This window comes from Sparus aurata, chromosome 6 (assembly GCF_900880675.1).
Source record: "Sparus aurata chromosome 6, fSpaAur1.1, whole genome shotgun sequence".
NCBI lineage: Eukaryota > Metazoa > Chordata > Actinopteri > Spariformes > Sparidae > Sparus > Sparus aurata.
Window position 1 is genome coordinate 8,942,969 of NC_044192.1, and position 11,932 is coordinate 8,954,900.

Below are 11,932 nucleotides of genomic sequence, written 5' to 3' on the forward strand. Positions count from 1 at the left end.
GCTCGCTTCATATTTAATAGGACTGATGGGACGGTGGTATTGATCTTTTGTCAACTGCTCACCAAAAAGAGATTAATGCTCAACAATTCCTTTTTATGATTTAACAACGGCCTCCAGGCTGTTAGACCACGCACACAGTAATCAATGAAGAAGGAAGTAAACAACATAAAAGAAGATGAACTCTGACAGCAGCAGTTTTTCTCACCTTCATGTTTTATTATTAAATCCCATCAGAGAGCAGAATTAATCCTGTGACTGTCAGTCACATCAGAGTCTAATCTTCATTTCTCTCCAACATCCACTTCATCAAGAGTCTCAGTTCTGTCTTTGTCTCAGTCTGAAATATCCAATCACCTGTCAGTAAAACTGTCCCTTCATGTCTGCTCATTGGTCACTGGCGGTAGCAGTGGCAGCAGCCAATCAGGAGCCAGTATCAGTGTCCATGTCGTCAGTGTCGTCGCCCTCCGAGCGGCAGATCTCCTCCAACGCGAGCTCTGACAGACAGGAAACAGGAAGCCAAAAACTTGAGTCCGACTATACAGTACATACACTTTTTCTAGAAATTATTTTGGAAAAAGATGGGACTGTATTTCATCTTAAGACTAGTCTAAACCTACATAGCCTTCATACTGATAGGCTAGTAAGTCCATTTTCAGTCAGACCAAAAAGTGTTAGTTGTTGGAAATACTTAGAGGAAATTAATCTTAAATGAGTCACAGGCGACTCCCAACGTCTTTACCACAGAAACAGACTAACAGTTTAACAATGCTAACAATGCTAACTACTCGTAATCACATCTGACTAACACAAGAGACGTAACGGAGTAATCAGAAGAGGTTTAGGTTTCACTTTTATAAAAAGAAAAAGCTTTCAAGTTAAGTTTGGCTGAAATGAATCCCTGCAGACTTTCGACAGCAGATAGTTTGTCTTCTCTGATCTTAAAAGTAATTTTCCAACTGCCTGCGCAGTGCTGCTGTTTGAATTTGTTTGAATTTTTTAAGCATTTCACCTCACAAAACACTGTGTGTGTGTCTGTTTGTACCTTCGCTCTCGCTCAGCTCGGGGGTCTTCCTCAGCGTGTCTCGGACAGCAGGGATCACCTGGTCGTACATGTGCAGCAGCGGCCTGCAGCTCTCTGAGAAGCTGCCGTGATGCAGCAGCAGCCAGTGCAGCAGCAGCAGACACTCTCTGAGGAGAGACGCCGCCACGCCACGCCACCATGGTAACGTGGGTCCAGCGCACGGCTGCGAGGGCGGGACCAGGCCTGAAGGAAAAACACAAAACCTCTGAGTGGTAGTTGATGATTTCAGAGACAGATTATTGTCATAAAATGTTTATTGGACTGAGCGGTGACTATTTCCAGCCTGGAGTTTTAAATCTGACCTGTTGAGTCTGTCAGCTCCTGAGAACCACGAAGATCCAACCACTGACGATGGAAAACAATCACCACTGTCTGAACCAGCTGAGAGAGAGAGAGAGAGAGAGAGAGAGAGGTTTGTGTAGAAAAATGCAACACAAAGTCTGGAGTGAGAGAGGGTAAGAGATTTACCTCAGTGTAACATTGGCAGGTGCTTTGCTGGTTGGTGGTCCAGCTCTCTGCTCTCTGAGTCATCAGTCTGCTCAGCAAACGAACCACCTGAGACACAACAACAACAACAACAACAACAACAACAACAAGTAAGTTTTCAGTTTCCAGCAGATTAGAACAGAAACACATCAGAAAACAGAAGCTTCTTACCAACTCAGTGCCCTTGTCAAAAAAATGCTTCATGCAACATGAGAAGAAGAAAGTCAAAGCAAGAGATACATTAAACCCAATTTAAATTATTAACTAGATTAAGAATCTGCAACATCAGCCATCGAAACAATGCATCGAAGCGTACATAAACATGCTGTGGATGGATGACAACGGAAGTAAGAGACAGAGGCACACGGGCCAGCTGTTACAGCCGGGAGCACAAGTGAACTAGATTAACTTACGATACACAGAGCTTTAAAAGAAGTGATTGCTGGATCGTCTTAAAGCGTTTTTTCATTTATTAGACAATACAACATTTCGGACGACTAAATGAAACTGTTTTGTTTGGTTCTACCCGCCTTAAGTCATGCTGCTATTCATCTGCATCTCCAGGAGAATCAAGAATCAGAATGTGTCTGTAGTGTGTGTGTGTGTGTGTGTGTGTGTGTGTGTGTGTGTGTGTGTGTGTGTGTTACCTGCAAGTCCAGCTGAATCCAGTCTGTGTGTGTTGCCTGGTTGTCAGCTCTGCTTCTGATGAACTGGAACAACTTCAGGAAAACACACGGATCTAAAGAGAACAAACACAAAATCAAACACTGCTTAAGTTCAGCTGCAGCGACACTTTTCTCTTTATTCAAACTCAAAGCAGAAACTCAAACAATGAAGTTAATGTTTGAAGCAAAATAATGATTAAAAAACAAATAAATGACATGAAATCACAGAGGAGTTAGAGTCACTGTAGTAACAGAGCTGTAACAGAGGACGGAGCCTCACCATGCTGAGAGCAGAGCCGCCGAGCCAGTTTCTGGTGGTCGGACATGGACGTGAGGACGGTCACACACTCTGAAACTGTCTGCAACCTGCTGTCGGCTGACAAACACACACACACCACCTGCAAAACACACTGCAACCTGAAAGAGAGAGAGAGAGAGACAGACAGATGTTACCGGTGTGAATAAATTACAAGATGACCCTGAACAAAATATCGGTCTAAAACTAAAAAGTATCCTGAAGACATTTTTTCCTCTGAATGTCTTTGTGTCACAGCTAGCTGCTAGGCTAATAATGCAATGTAACATGCCATAGACATCAGCTAATAAAGGTGAATAACAAAAAGCAATTATTTCGTCTCCTTGAGATGAAATATTGATCCATATTTTATGTTTCTTAAAACTCTTGTAGTTAAGTCATGTTTTAATGTTTGTTAGTGGACTCAGTTTAAACTCAGTAAGCTTCACTGAACGTCACATGTTCTTATTCTCTTTATGGCCAAAAGCAGAAAAGGAAGTGGTGACAGCTCCTTCTGCAACTGATTGTGTTAAATGTGCCGGTGACATCTTCTCATATGGGTTGACGACTCCTGAGTTGAATCAAATCGAACTCTTATTATTATTATTATGGCAGACTTTTTATTATCGGCAAATACTGTATTGATGTCCAAAGGACTGATGGAGTTTCTTAACGTGATGAAATTTGTGATTTATACCAAACAACACGAAAGTAAAGAGAGAAACTTGTAATGAGAGTTTGGAGCAAACATTTGGAGGATGATGAATGAAACTGTAATACTGACTCAGTGGCTGAACTCATGTTGGTAAATCAGCACCATCAAAGTCATCATGCATTAACTAATAGCAGCTACTCCTCATTCTGTAGCCATGACAACAGAAAACAATCACTTCATAATTTAGAGCGAAAGAAGAAGTTAAGACACAACGTCTACACAGTTTTCACTCTCGGTAGACGAGGTGAGTTTTCTGACACACACTTTGCCGATCAGGTTCAAAAGGTCATTTATCGAAACTTCTTCAAATGAACTTCTCAAAGTTCAGCTGCGGTTCATATTTCATCAGTTATTTCTCTGTTACATCATCACACTGACTGTAAATCACCAAAGTTAGTTTACAGTCAGATATTACATAATATCTGACAGTCAGTGAAGACTTACACACACAGCCACTCCTCTACCGCCAGAATTCCTACCAGGTGAGTGTTTCATCATACGAGTGTGTGTGTGTGTGTGTGTGTGTGTGTGTGTGTGTGTGTGTCTTTGCAGAGTAATTAGAGGATTGAAATTAGAATGTGTGAGCAGTGAATGTTTGCCAAAGGCTGGCAGAAGCTTCCAAGCACTTTCCTTGCAGCCATCTTAAATTAAAGAATCAAACAAACAAACATTCATATTTCATTTTCATCAGTATGAAAACGTAGCAAACTTGAGAATGTCTTATCATCGAGTCTGTCAGTTTGTCTTCGGCTGATCTGTATCATTTTTATTTATGTCTTCGTGGAGAAAAAACAAATATAAATCTTAAAGTTTCTGTGGTTCTTCAGTCAAGACCCCGTGATTTATGTTTTAACCAGAAGGATTTTTATTCTCCAACTAAATATACATGTGTCTGACTTTTATTAAGGCATTTACGCTGACGTTCATACATTGAATCCCCAACCAAATGTCACATATATCAGATCTATCAGCATAAACAATAATACTTCAGTTAAAATCTGGTCACGACACAATTATAGGGAGACACAGTAAGACCGACTGTGACCTTTGACCTCCTGACTGCTGATAATTGGTGCTGATCGGGATGTTGATTTCTCAGTTTGTAGTCACATCTTTAAATGAGTGTGTTTACCTGTCAGTGTGTGTGTCTGGAGTCCTCTCAATAAGGACACACACGGTCTTCAGCGCATTAAGGACGAGCTCCTCCCTCTGTGAGCCCCCGTTGCCTTGGCCTGCTTCGCAGAGCTGCAACACTGACTGCAGCAAGGCATTCTGGGAGCACAGATCAACACCCGCAGCAGAGCGGTCAGCCTACGAGCAGAGGAAGGAAGATTTGTTGGGAAATGTTTTTCTTTAAGGGGAAATTTAACGAAAAAAATGTCTCTGTCCAAGATCAGGAAATGACAAATCAACTTAAAATCAAGTTAAATGTGGAGTTAGTGCATGTGTGTTTCTTTACCTTGCTGTCTGTGACTCTGCTCTGACTTTCCTTTGACAACACGGCCTCCACCACCTGGAAGCATTAAAAAGGTCAAAAGTCAGTTTGGGAATCTCAAGGCTTCTAGAGACTTGGATTACATCAGATGTGTCTTTGCAGAGTAATTAAAGGATTTAAATTATAATGTGTGACGTGAATGTTTGCCAAAGGCTGGCTGAAGTTTCCAAACACTTTCCTTGCAGCCATCTTAAGTTAAAGAAACAAACAAACATTCATCTTTTCTTTTTATCAGTATGAAAACGTGCTTGTAGATGGATTTTTTCAGTTGTTTTCCAAGTTCACTAGACTTTCAATCAGCATGTTGGTGACAACAACATGACTGAATATTATTTTTTTTGTAAAATCTTCCTGTGTTTTCTTCTTCTTCTTACTTCAGTTGGATGTTTGAGCTTTTCAGAGTGATGTTTGTTAGATGAGTATCCTCACGTTCACTTGCGTAACACTTGTGTATTTACGAACAGGATTTTGGCCCATAACAACCAGTAAGGAGGCTTATTGGGCTCTAAAAACATGTTGGAGAATGTGATCATTTGGATTCTTAAAATTCTCCCGTTTGTACTGTACTGACCCGAGGGCTTCAAAGCTTCTACCTCTGCTGTGTTAATCTACGTCCAAAACCATGTTTAAATGCTTCAATGTTTTTTGTTGTTTTGTTTTGTTCTTTTTTTAAGAGAAAGAAGACGTGACGGCTGCACAGAAAAACAGGCAAAAGACTGAGAGATGGATTAATTAATCTCAAAAGGAGAAAACATGAAAACGAGCTACGTTTACATATCAGTACAAAAAACAGACAAAAACAAAAACATTTCAGCTCCGAGTGTGAGCTCTACCTTCTACACTCACAACTGCTCAACGCTTGCTTATCTAGACAGTCGTCCGTTAGACTCATAGTTACAATAATAACAAAGTATGCAAGTTAATAATGACCACCTGCAAGTTTGAGGAAAATATGACTGCTTGGATTTGTCAATAAAGTCTAAATCAAAACAGTATAACAGCTACACACAGGTGATAACATATTTTATGTGTTACAGGTGTCAGTTATGTTACTGTTGCATCATCACCTCGTCACTGTGGGCCATCAGCAGGTAGAGGAGCCTCAGGGCAGCCAAACCAGTATCCTTCACACTGAAACCAGACAAACTAGCCTCCTCCAGTCTCCCTAGTCCAGCAGTGGGAGCAGCACGGCCAGCTGGGAGCGAGCTGGCAGCAGGAGAGTTTGAACCACCAGCAGAGGTGGAGCGGAGCGAGTCGAGGGCCTGACAGAGCCGAGACAGGTGAAGGTCCAACAGAGGGAGGAGGAGGACAGCACCGGGACACGACCTACACACACAAAAGCATGCAGATGTTTTAAAATATTGTGCAATAACGTCCGTATCAGTGGCACTTTATCTAAAGGGTTGATGTTGTGTGATGGTTAATGCTTCAGTTTTTATGTGTATGAAATAATGTGAAATAAAACTGTAGTTAATGTAGAGGTGGTTCACCGTTTTAACAGAGTAAAAATACAATTCAACACATGTTGTGGCATCGTCTGCCTTTCCTTCCACTGAAACGATGGTTCATATGATCTCCTTTGTGCGATTTGTTTTTAAGGTGCTCCTTCGGTCTGTGTAAAGACTTTTTCAGAGTAGTTCTCTGTGGTTTACAGGCCTCATGAGTTGACTGTACAAGCTCATATGTAGCACAAAGTTTACAGGAATTAAATAAATCTTTGGTGATTTTGTCCTTGTGGTTATTTCACTGCTGCTGTTACATTCTTTGACCACAAGAGGGCTCTGTTGGCCACAGAACTGTTAATCTATTACTGTGTTGTGTTGTTCTGGATTCTTCAGTGAGCAGCACATATCCAAGTTAGTGCAGGTTCAGCTGAGCAGCTGTATTACTTCAGTCTGCCAGTCTACCTTTTGTTTCTGCCGCTGGCTGCAGTGTCTGGTCGGCTCTGACTCAGCATGTTGAGTCCAGTTACAGCCAGACTCTGGATCGGACTCAGAGCAGCTCTGGGGGCTCCACCTTCACCACCACCGACTGCAGCATGCGGGTGGAGCAGTAAACCTGCCGACAGCCTGCTGAGATCAAAACAGGACAAACAACAACATAAGTTTTATATTTACATTTTATGGAAATCAGCAGACACTTTTGTCCAAAGCGACTTACAGTAATTCATATAACATTCATGCGCTCACAAGCACATCAGGAGCAGTTGGGGCTTCAGTATCTTGCCTGAGGACACTTCGACATGCAGACCAGGGGAATCGAACCAGCTTCAGATAGCAAGACGCTGGCTCTGCCCTTGAGCCACAGCCGCCCCCATATGTGGCAGTTAAGCTACTTTGTGGTTGAGCTGCTATTGCTGCTCTTAGCTGTACAACAACAGTTACTGCTGCTACTGTTCAACTACTATGATAACTACCACTCAGCTCAAATTTGTCTTACAAAAGAATTAAAATGAAATTACAGACAACACCACATTCAAATGTGTGTTTTGGAAGGCTTTGGTGACACCAGGTGGTCACTGAGGTGGCTGCAGTAAGTTACTTCAACACAACACTTAGAATACAGGAGACGCAAAAGTGATCATAGCATCGTAACATTTGGTTCAAACTCTTGCATGTCATTACTGGCCTATATGTACAGTATGTGTTGACTTAAATGCAAGAATTTGAAAGGAAGTTGTCTGTCGTGTCGAAACAAACTCAAAGATGTTGCCTCTTTAAGCACAGAACACTCCTCAACTTGACTAACCAGGTTGACTTTTAATGAGCCACTGTGCCTCCTCACTGGAGTAGCTGGGGGTTAATTGCCAAACTCAAGGGCGCTTAATGAGGAGGAATATTGATGCTTTTTCACTCTGTGACCCAGATGTTTTCTGCAACACTACACAATGAACTCATATCTGTTTATGTCTGAAGTTACTTATGCAACAAACTTTCCTCCTGACTATACAGCATTACATTTTGCTGCAAGCATGCAGGTCTGCGAGATGTTTACCTGGCTGTCTGGGGGATGTCGGTCAGACTCACTGACAGCAGGTGAGAGAGGCCGAGGCTGCTGGGAGACAAAGGCTGCTGCAGCAACAACCCGAGCAGAACGCCACCTGGAGGACGACACGCACACACAATTTACATGAGATAAATAAAAGATGAGAGAGTCCAAGATATTCTGACTTTTTGGTTGATTGGTTTAATAATACGTATGGTTTATTCAATCAGGTTGCACTTTAATGTTTCATCACTGCAGACTGACAGACAGACTGACCTCGGTGCTGCAGGTGTGCAGGTCTGACGGACAGGAAGAGATCTGGGCGAGACGCTTCCTGTCCATCACCAGATCTGCCTCCGGACGACCCTCTGCCCCCTCCATCTCTCCTTGTCTTCACCGGCGTCGTTCTGGACGGGATGTTGGCTCCGAACGTCTCCTTTGTGATAAAACCATTTGCTGTTGGAGAGGAGGAGCTGCTGCCGCTCCCATGATGTAACTGGGCGAGACTGCCTAGCACTTTAGGACTGAGAGGAGAGAGGTACAGAGAAAGAATGTGATCATAAGTCTAGGCTTCAATTTTTCCATTGAACCCCTGACTAATACCAGACTTCCTTTAGGTTTTATTCAACTTTTTTAGCTCAACAACCAAAGATATTCAATTTGTGATTAAATATGACAAAACAGTACATTACATTAATAGTCTGTTAATAATACTGATGATGACTGACCTGTTTCTAGGCAGTGGAGAGGCCATCTTGTTTTTGTCCGAACTGTGCAGTTTGGTCTTTATCTCATTGATCTCTGCTTCTTTAAACTGCAACTCTGACTGCAAAGACTGAACCTGAACACAGACAACATGACAACATCATCATGTTATTCTGATGATCATATGTACTGTATGTGTGTGTGTGTGTGTGTGTGTTTCAGCTCCTCACCTTCCTGTTGAGCTCCTTCTCCCTCTCGCTCTGCTCTTTCTGTCTCTGCGTCTCCTGCAGGACATGGTTCTGCCTCTGGGCCTCCTTCTCCTGCTGGGCTCCTTTCAGAGAGTCCCTCAGAACCCGGATCTCCCCGCTCTTCAACACAATCTCCTCCTCCACCTCCTTAAGCTAAAAACATACACATTCGCCAAGACATATTGATCTTGAGTCTGTTCTTAGTTGGTAGACTGTAAAGTCGAACACTGTCAGGTACATGTTTTCATAACAACATGCTAAAAAGAGACTTTTATTAATTTGCTCTAAACATGCTCCGTGGAACTGAGGCTCACCTTCCTCTTTAGCTCTGCATGCTGAGCCTCCAGCACACTGTAGGAGTCTTCTCTGTCTGACCCGAAATGCTGCTGCCTGTTACCTGATCACAGAAAACAACAGAAACAACACACATGAAAACATGAACTGTACTCACTGTTGGCTTTAATACAGTAAAGGAGTAGAGTCGTAGGTAGAGTTCCCTTCCTCCACTATGTGGGTTTACTGTGACGACACACAGTGAATGATTAAAAAAACTGATTTACAAATTCACCGGACATTTCTGCTCAGTTTTTTTTGTTTCTCTACAAACTCTCCTACTAAATCCTGTCTGTATTTTGAGGTCAGCACTGACATGCATTGTTAGACTATCATATCTGTATTTGTAAAGGTCAACAGATCATTGGTTTAATGCCCTGACAACTGTCCTTTTCATTTTCAAATTCTTCTTTAAGAGTGAAGGGGTGATTTAGAACAGCTTGACTTTATCCTGGTGGCTTTTTGCAGGTTATGGTGAGGAAAGTTCAAATATTATTCAATAGCAAAAGAATATTACATAAATACAACAATACCTAGATAATAAACATCAAAAGATAAGATATTCAGTTTGTCACACAGTTCAGTTTCTTGCAGTAACCCGTCTTCCCTAATAAAACCATTAAAGGATCTCTGGCAAAGTTATCAGTTCTTTTCAGTTCAGTTCAGTTCGTCCCACAAGAGTAAACACTCTTTCCTACACTGTCGGAGTTACCACCAGTACTAGTCAGCTGATCATCTTGGCACACAGGTTTAGTGTCTGGAAGAGCAGCTGTAGGTTACTGGCAAACTAAGTTGTAGTGGAAGTGTTTATTTTTTTCTCTCTCTTTGCGCAATCATGAGTGGGTAGAGAGAGAAAAAATACTGGGCGAACTGCCGATCCTGGTTTAGATTTTCTTCATTAAAACAGGAAGCCCATTTCGATAAATGTCTAATTTTCTTTGTGCTTTTTGAATTTTACACAAAATTGGAAAACTCTGTGTTTATCACTTCTATCTCTGAAAGGACACAGAGACCGTTGTCTGCACCAAACCCAAATTGGCTCATGGTCACAAACAGAGGAACAGACAGTCTGTTCCAGACGATGAGCCAAAATGTTGCACTTAATTAATGCGATAAAGAGGAAATTTAACAGGATCAAATGAGATGGAATTCACAGTTACAAACTCTTGGACTGACCATCTGGCACATGGAAGTCATTTCAGGAATAATTAAGTAATATTCTATTCTTGTGATTTATTTAATTGCTGCTGTAGTCTGCAACAGTAAAAAGAAAATAAGCTGGAGCCTCTTAATCATTGAGTGTGATGGAGTCACTGCTCTGAACTCACCGAGAGGCTCTCTGCTGACCATTCCAGCATTCCCTCTGTTGTTGCTGCTGAAGCCAAACGTGTTCTCTCTGCTCTGATTGCTTGTGGCTCTGCTCAAAGATTTGCTCTGCCCTGTAGAAGGCAGCCTGGCAGACCCGCGGGCCATCTCTGTAGGTTTAGTTCCTGGTTTCGACCCAAGCCCAGGGGCGGGGACAGAGGTGATGGCCTGGGAGGCGATGATGTCCATCTCATCCAAGTCATCCTGGGTGAAATCTTCATCATCTCCAAATGGGTCATCAAAGGCCATCGCAGTCGCTATACCCTCGTTCAGGCCACGGAGGCGCTTGGTTGGGGGGCAGGTCATCCTGCGGGGAAGAAGAGGAAAGAGAGAAGCAGATTAACGAGCTAGCATAAACTGTTCATCTAAAATGTTTGGGTATGGCATCAGGGTACCTATCTATCAACAGTTTCACAGTATGATGTCAGTTCTAGATGTCCAAAAATTAAACTCTGCGACATTTGCATCACTATTTGTGATTTTCTACTCCAAGATGCTTGATATGCATCATGTCTGTGTCTATAAAGCCACTCATGAGTACATTTTTGTCTTAACTGTATCAAAATGATTTTTAAAAAACAACATAATTTTGCCCATTATGGTAGTAGCATGCATAAATATGTTATCTGCATGGATAAGATTAACAGACATTCACTTTAAACACGGCAATGACACATTGAGATTATATCAATCATGATATTGGCAGTAGCATAATAATCCTTAAAGAAATGATTCATGGATGGGTGGACAGTTAAGCACTTTTAATTATATCTCCACAGACTGATACCACTTTTTATGATTATCTTTTACGATAACGTTGCAACTAATCTAAGGGAGCCACATTAAAATGAGCTCCTCTTTCCTGCTCTCTGTTTCTAACAGTTTGACCCATAAATCACATTTTAGTGCCACTTATGTGCTGCTGAACGTTATTCTACTGGTTGTTGCTGAAACTGAAAACTAGTGGCTACTGCCCAGAAGGAAGGGTGATGCTGAATTCACTGACTACTCATGAATATGAATGAAAACATTGTTGTTAGGATGGTTGTAAAAGGTATAGCTGCTCTGTTTGGGCCAAGCTGACTGTGGGTTGTTCGTTTCTAGCTAAACTTATTAACAAGCTCGTTATCAGTGCAGGTGTTTACCGCTAGCTTGTTACTTATCTCACATTAACTTACCTTGTGGTGCTCCTGTTAGCTGTTAGCCACACAGATAACGCTCGATAACTTGTTGGCCGTGTGTAAGTTAGCTTGCTAGGCTAACACAGCTCACTCCGTCACAACAGCATTTTAATGTCAGTAAATACAAAAAGAAAACGATGTTAGAGGAGTCTGATAATGACGGAACTACAGACCGCGCTTCAGTGTTTAATTCAACTTCTTCTTCTTCTTCGTTTTCTTCCGCTTCATCTTCTTCTTCGTCTTGACGTTGTTTGGCGGTTAGCAAAAAACATTTTGGTGCATTACCGCCACCAACTGTTATGGAGTGTGCTTCTTCTTCTTCTTCTTCACAAGTCCAACTTCTCCCCAGATGTAATGTACATGATTAATTAAATTTTA

General features: G+C 41.9%; 1 protein-coding gene across 1 annotated transcript; it reads right to left on the reverse strand.

Moving 5' to 3' along the window:
• Positions 1-194: 194 nt before the first annotated feature.
• On the reverse strand, positions 195-11,812 carry atrip (ATR interacting protein). Its single transcript, XM_030421002.1, has 17 exons — positions 11,552-11,812; positions 10,337-10,680; positions 8,990-9,072; positions 8,658-8,828; positions 8,451-8,563; positions 7,999-8,246; positions 7,732-7,837; positions 6,645-6,809; positions 5,805-6,063; positions 4,702-4,755; positions 4,375-4,553; positions 2,513-2,649; positions 2,215-2,306; positions 1,550-1,636; positions 1,384-1,462; positions 1,043-1,264; positions 195-494 (listed from the first exon to the last, which is right to left on the reverse strand). Exons 2-17 carry the CDS (start codon positions 10,677-10,679, stop codon positions 421-423), a joined length of 2,412 nt encoding a protein of 803 aa, XP_030276862.1. The 5' UTR covers position 10,680; positions 11,552-11,812; the 3' UTR covers positions 195-420.
• Between the last annotated feature and the right edge of the window lie 120 nt (positions 11,813-11,932).

What these genes read in the sequence shown, in the direction of transcription:
- atrip (XM_030421002.1), bottom strand. Translation starts at nt 10,679, where the DNA reads ATGACCTGCCCCCCAACCAAGCGCCTCCGTGGCCTGAACGAGGGTATA. An exon ending in AGAAGGAGCTCAACAGGAAG is followed by an intron (nt 8,564 to 8,657) that starts GTGAGGAGCTGA and finishes GTCTGTGTTCAG; the next exon opens with GTTCAGTCTTTGCAGTCAGA. An exon ending in TGATGGCCCACAGTGACGAG is followed by an intron (nt 4,756 to 5,804) that starts GTGATGATGCAA and finishes TAATGCTTCCAG; the next exon opens with GTGGTGGAGGCCGTGTTGTC.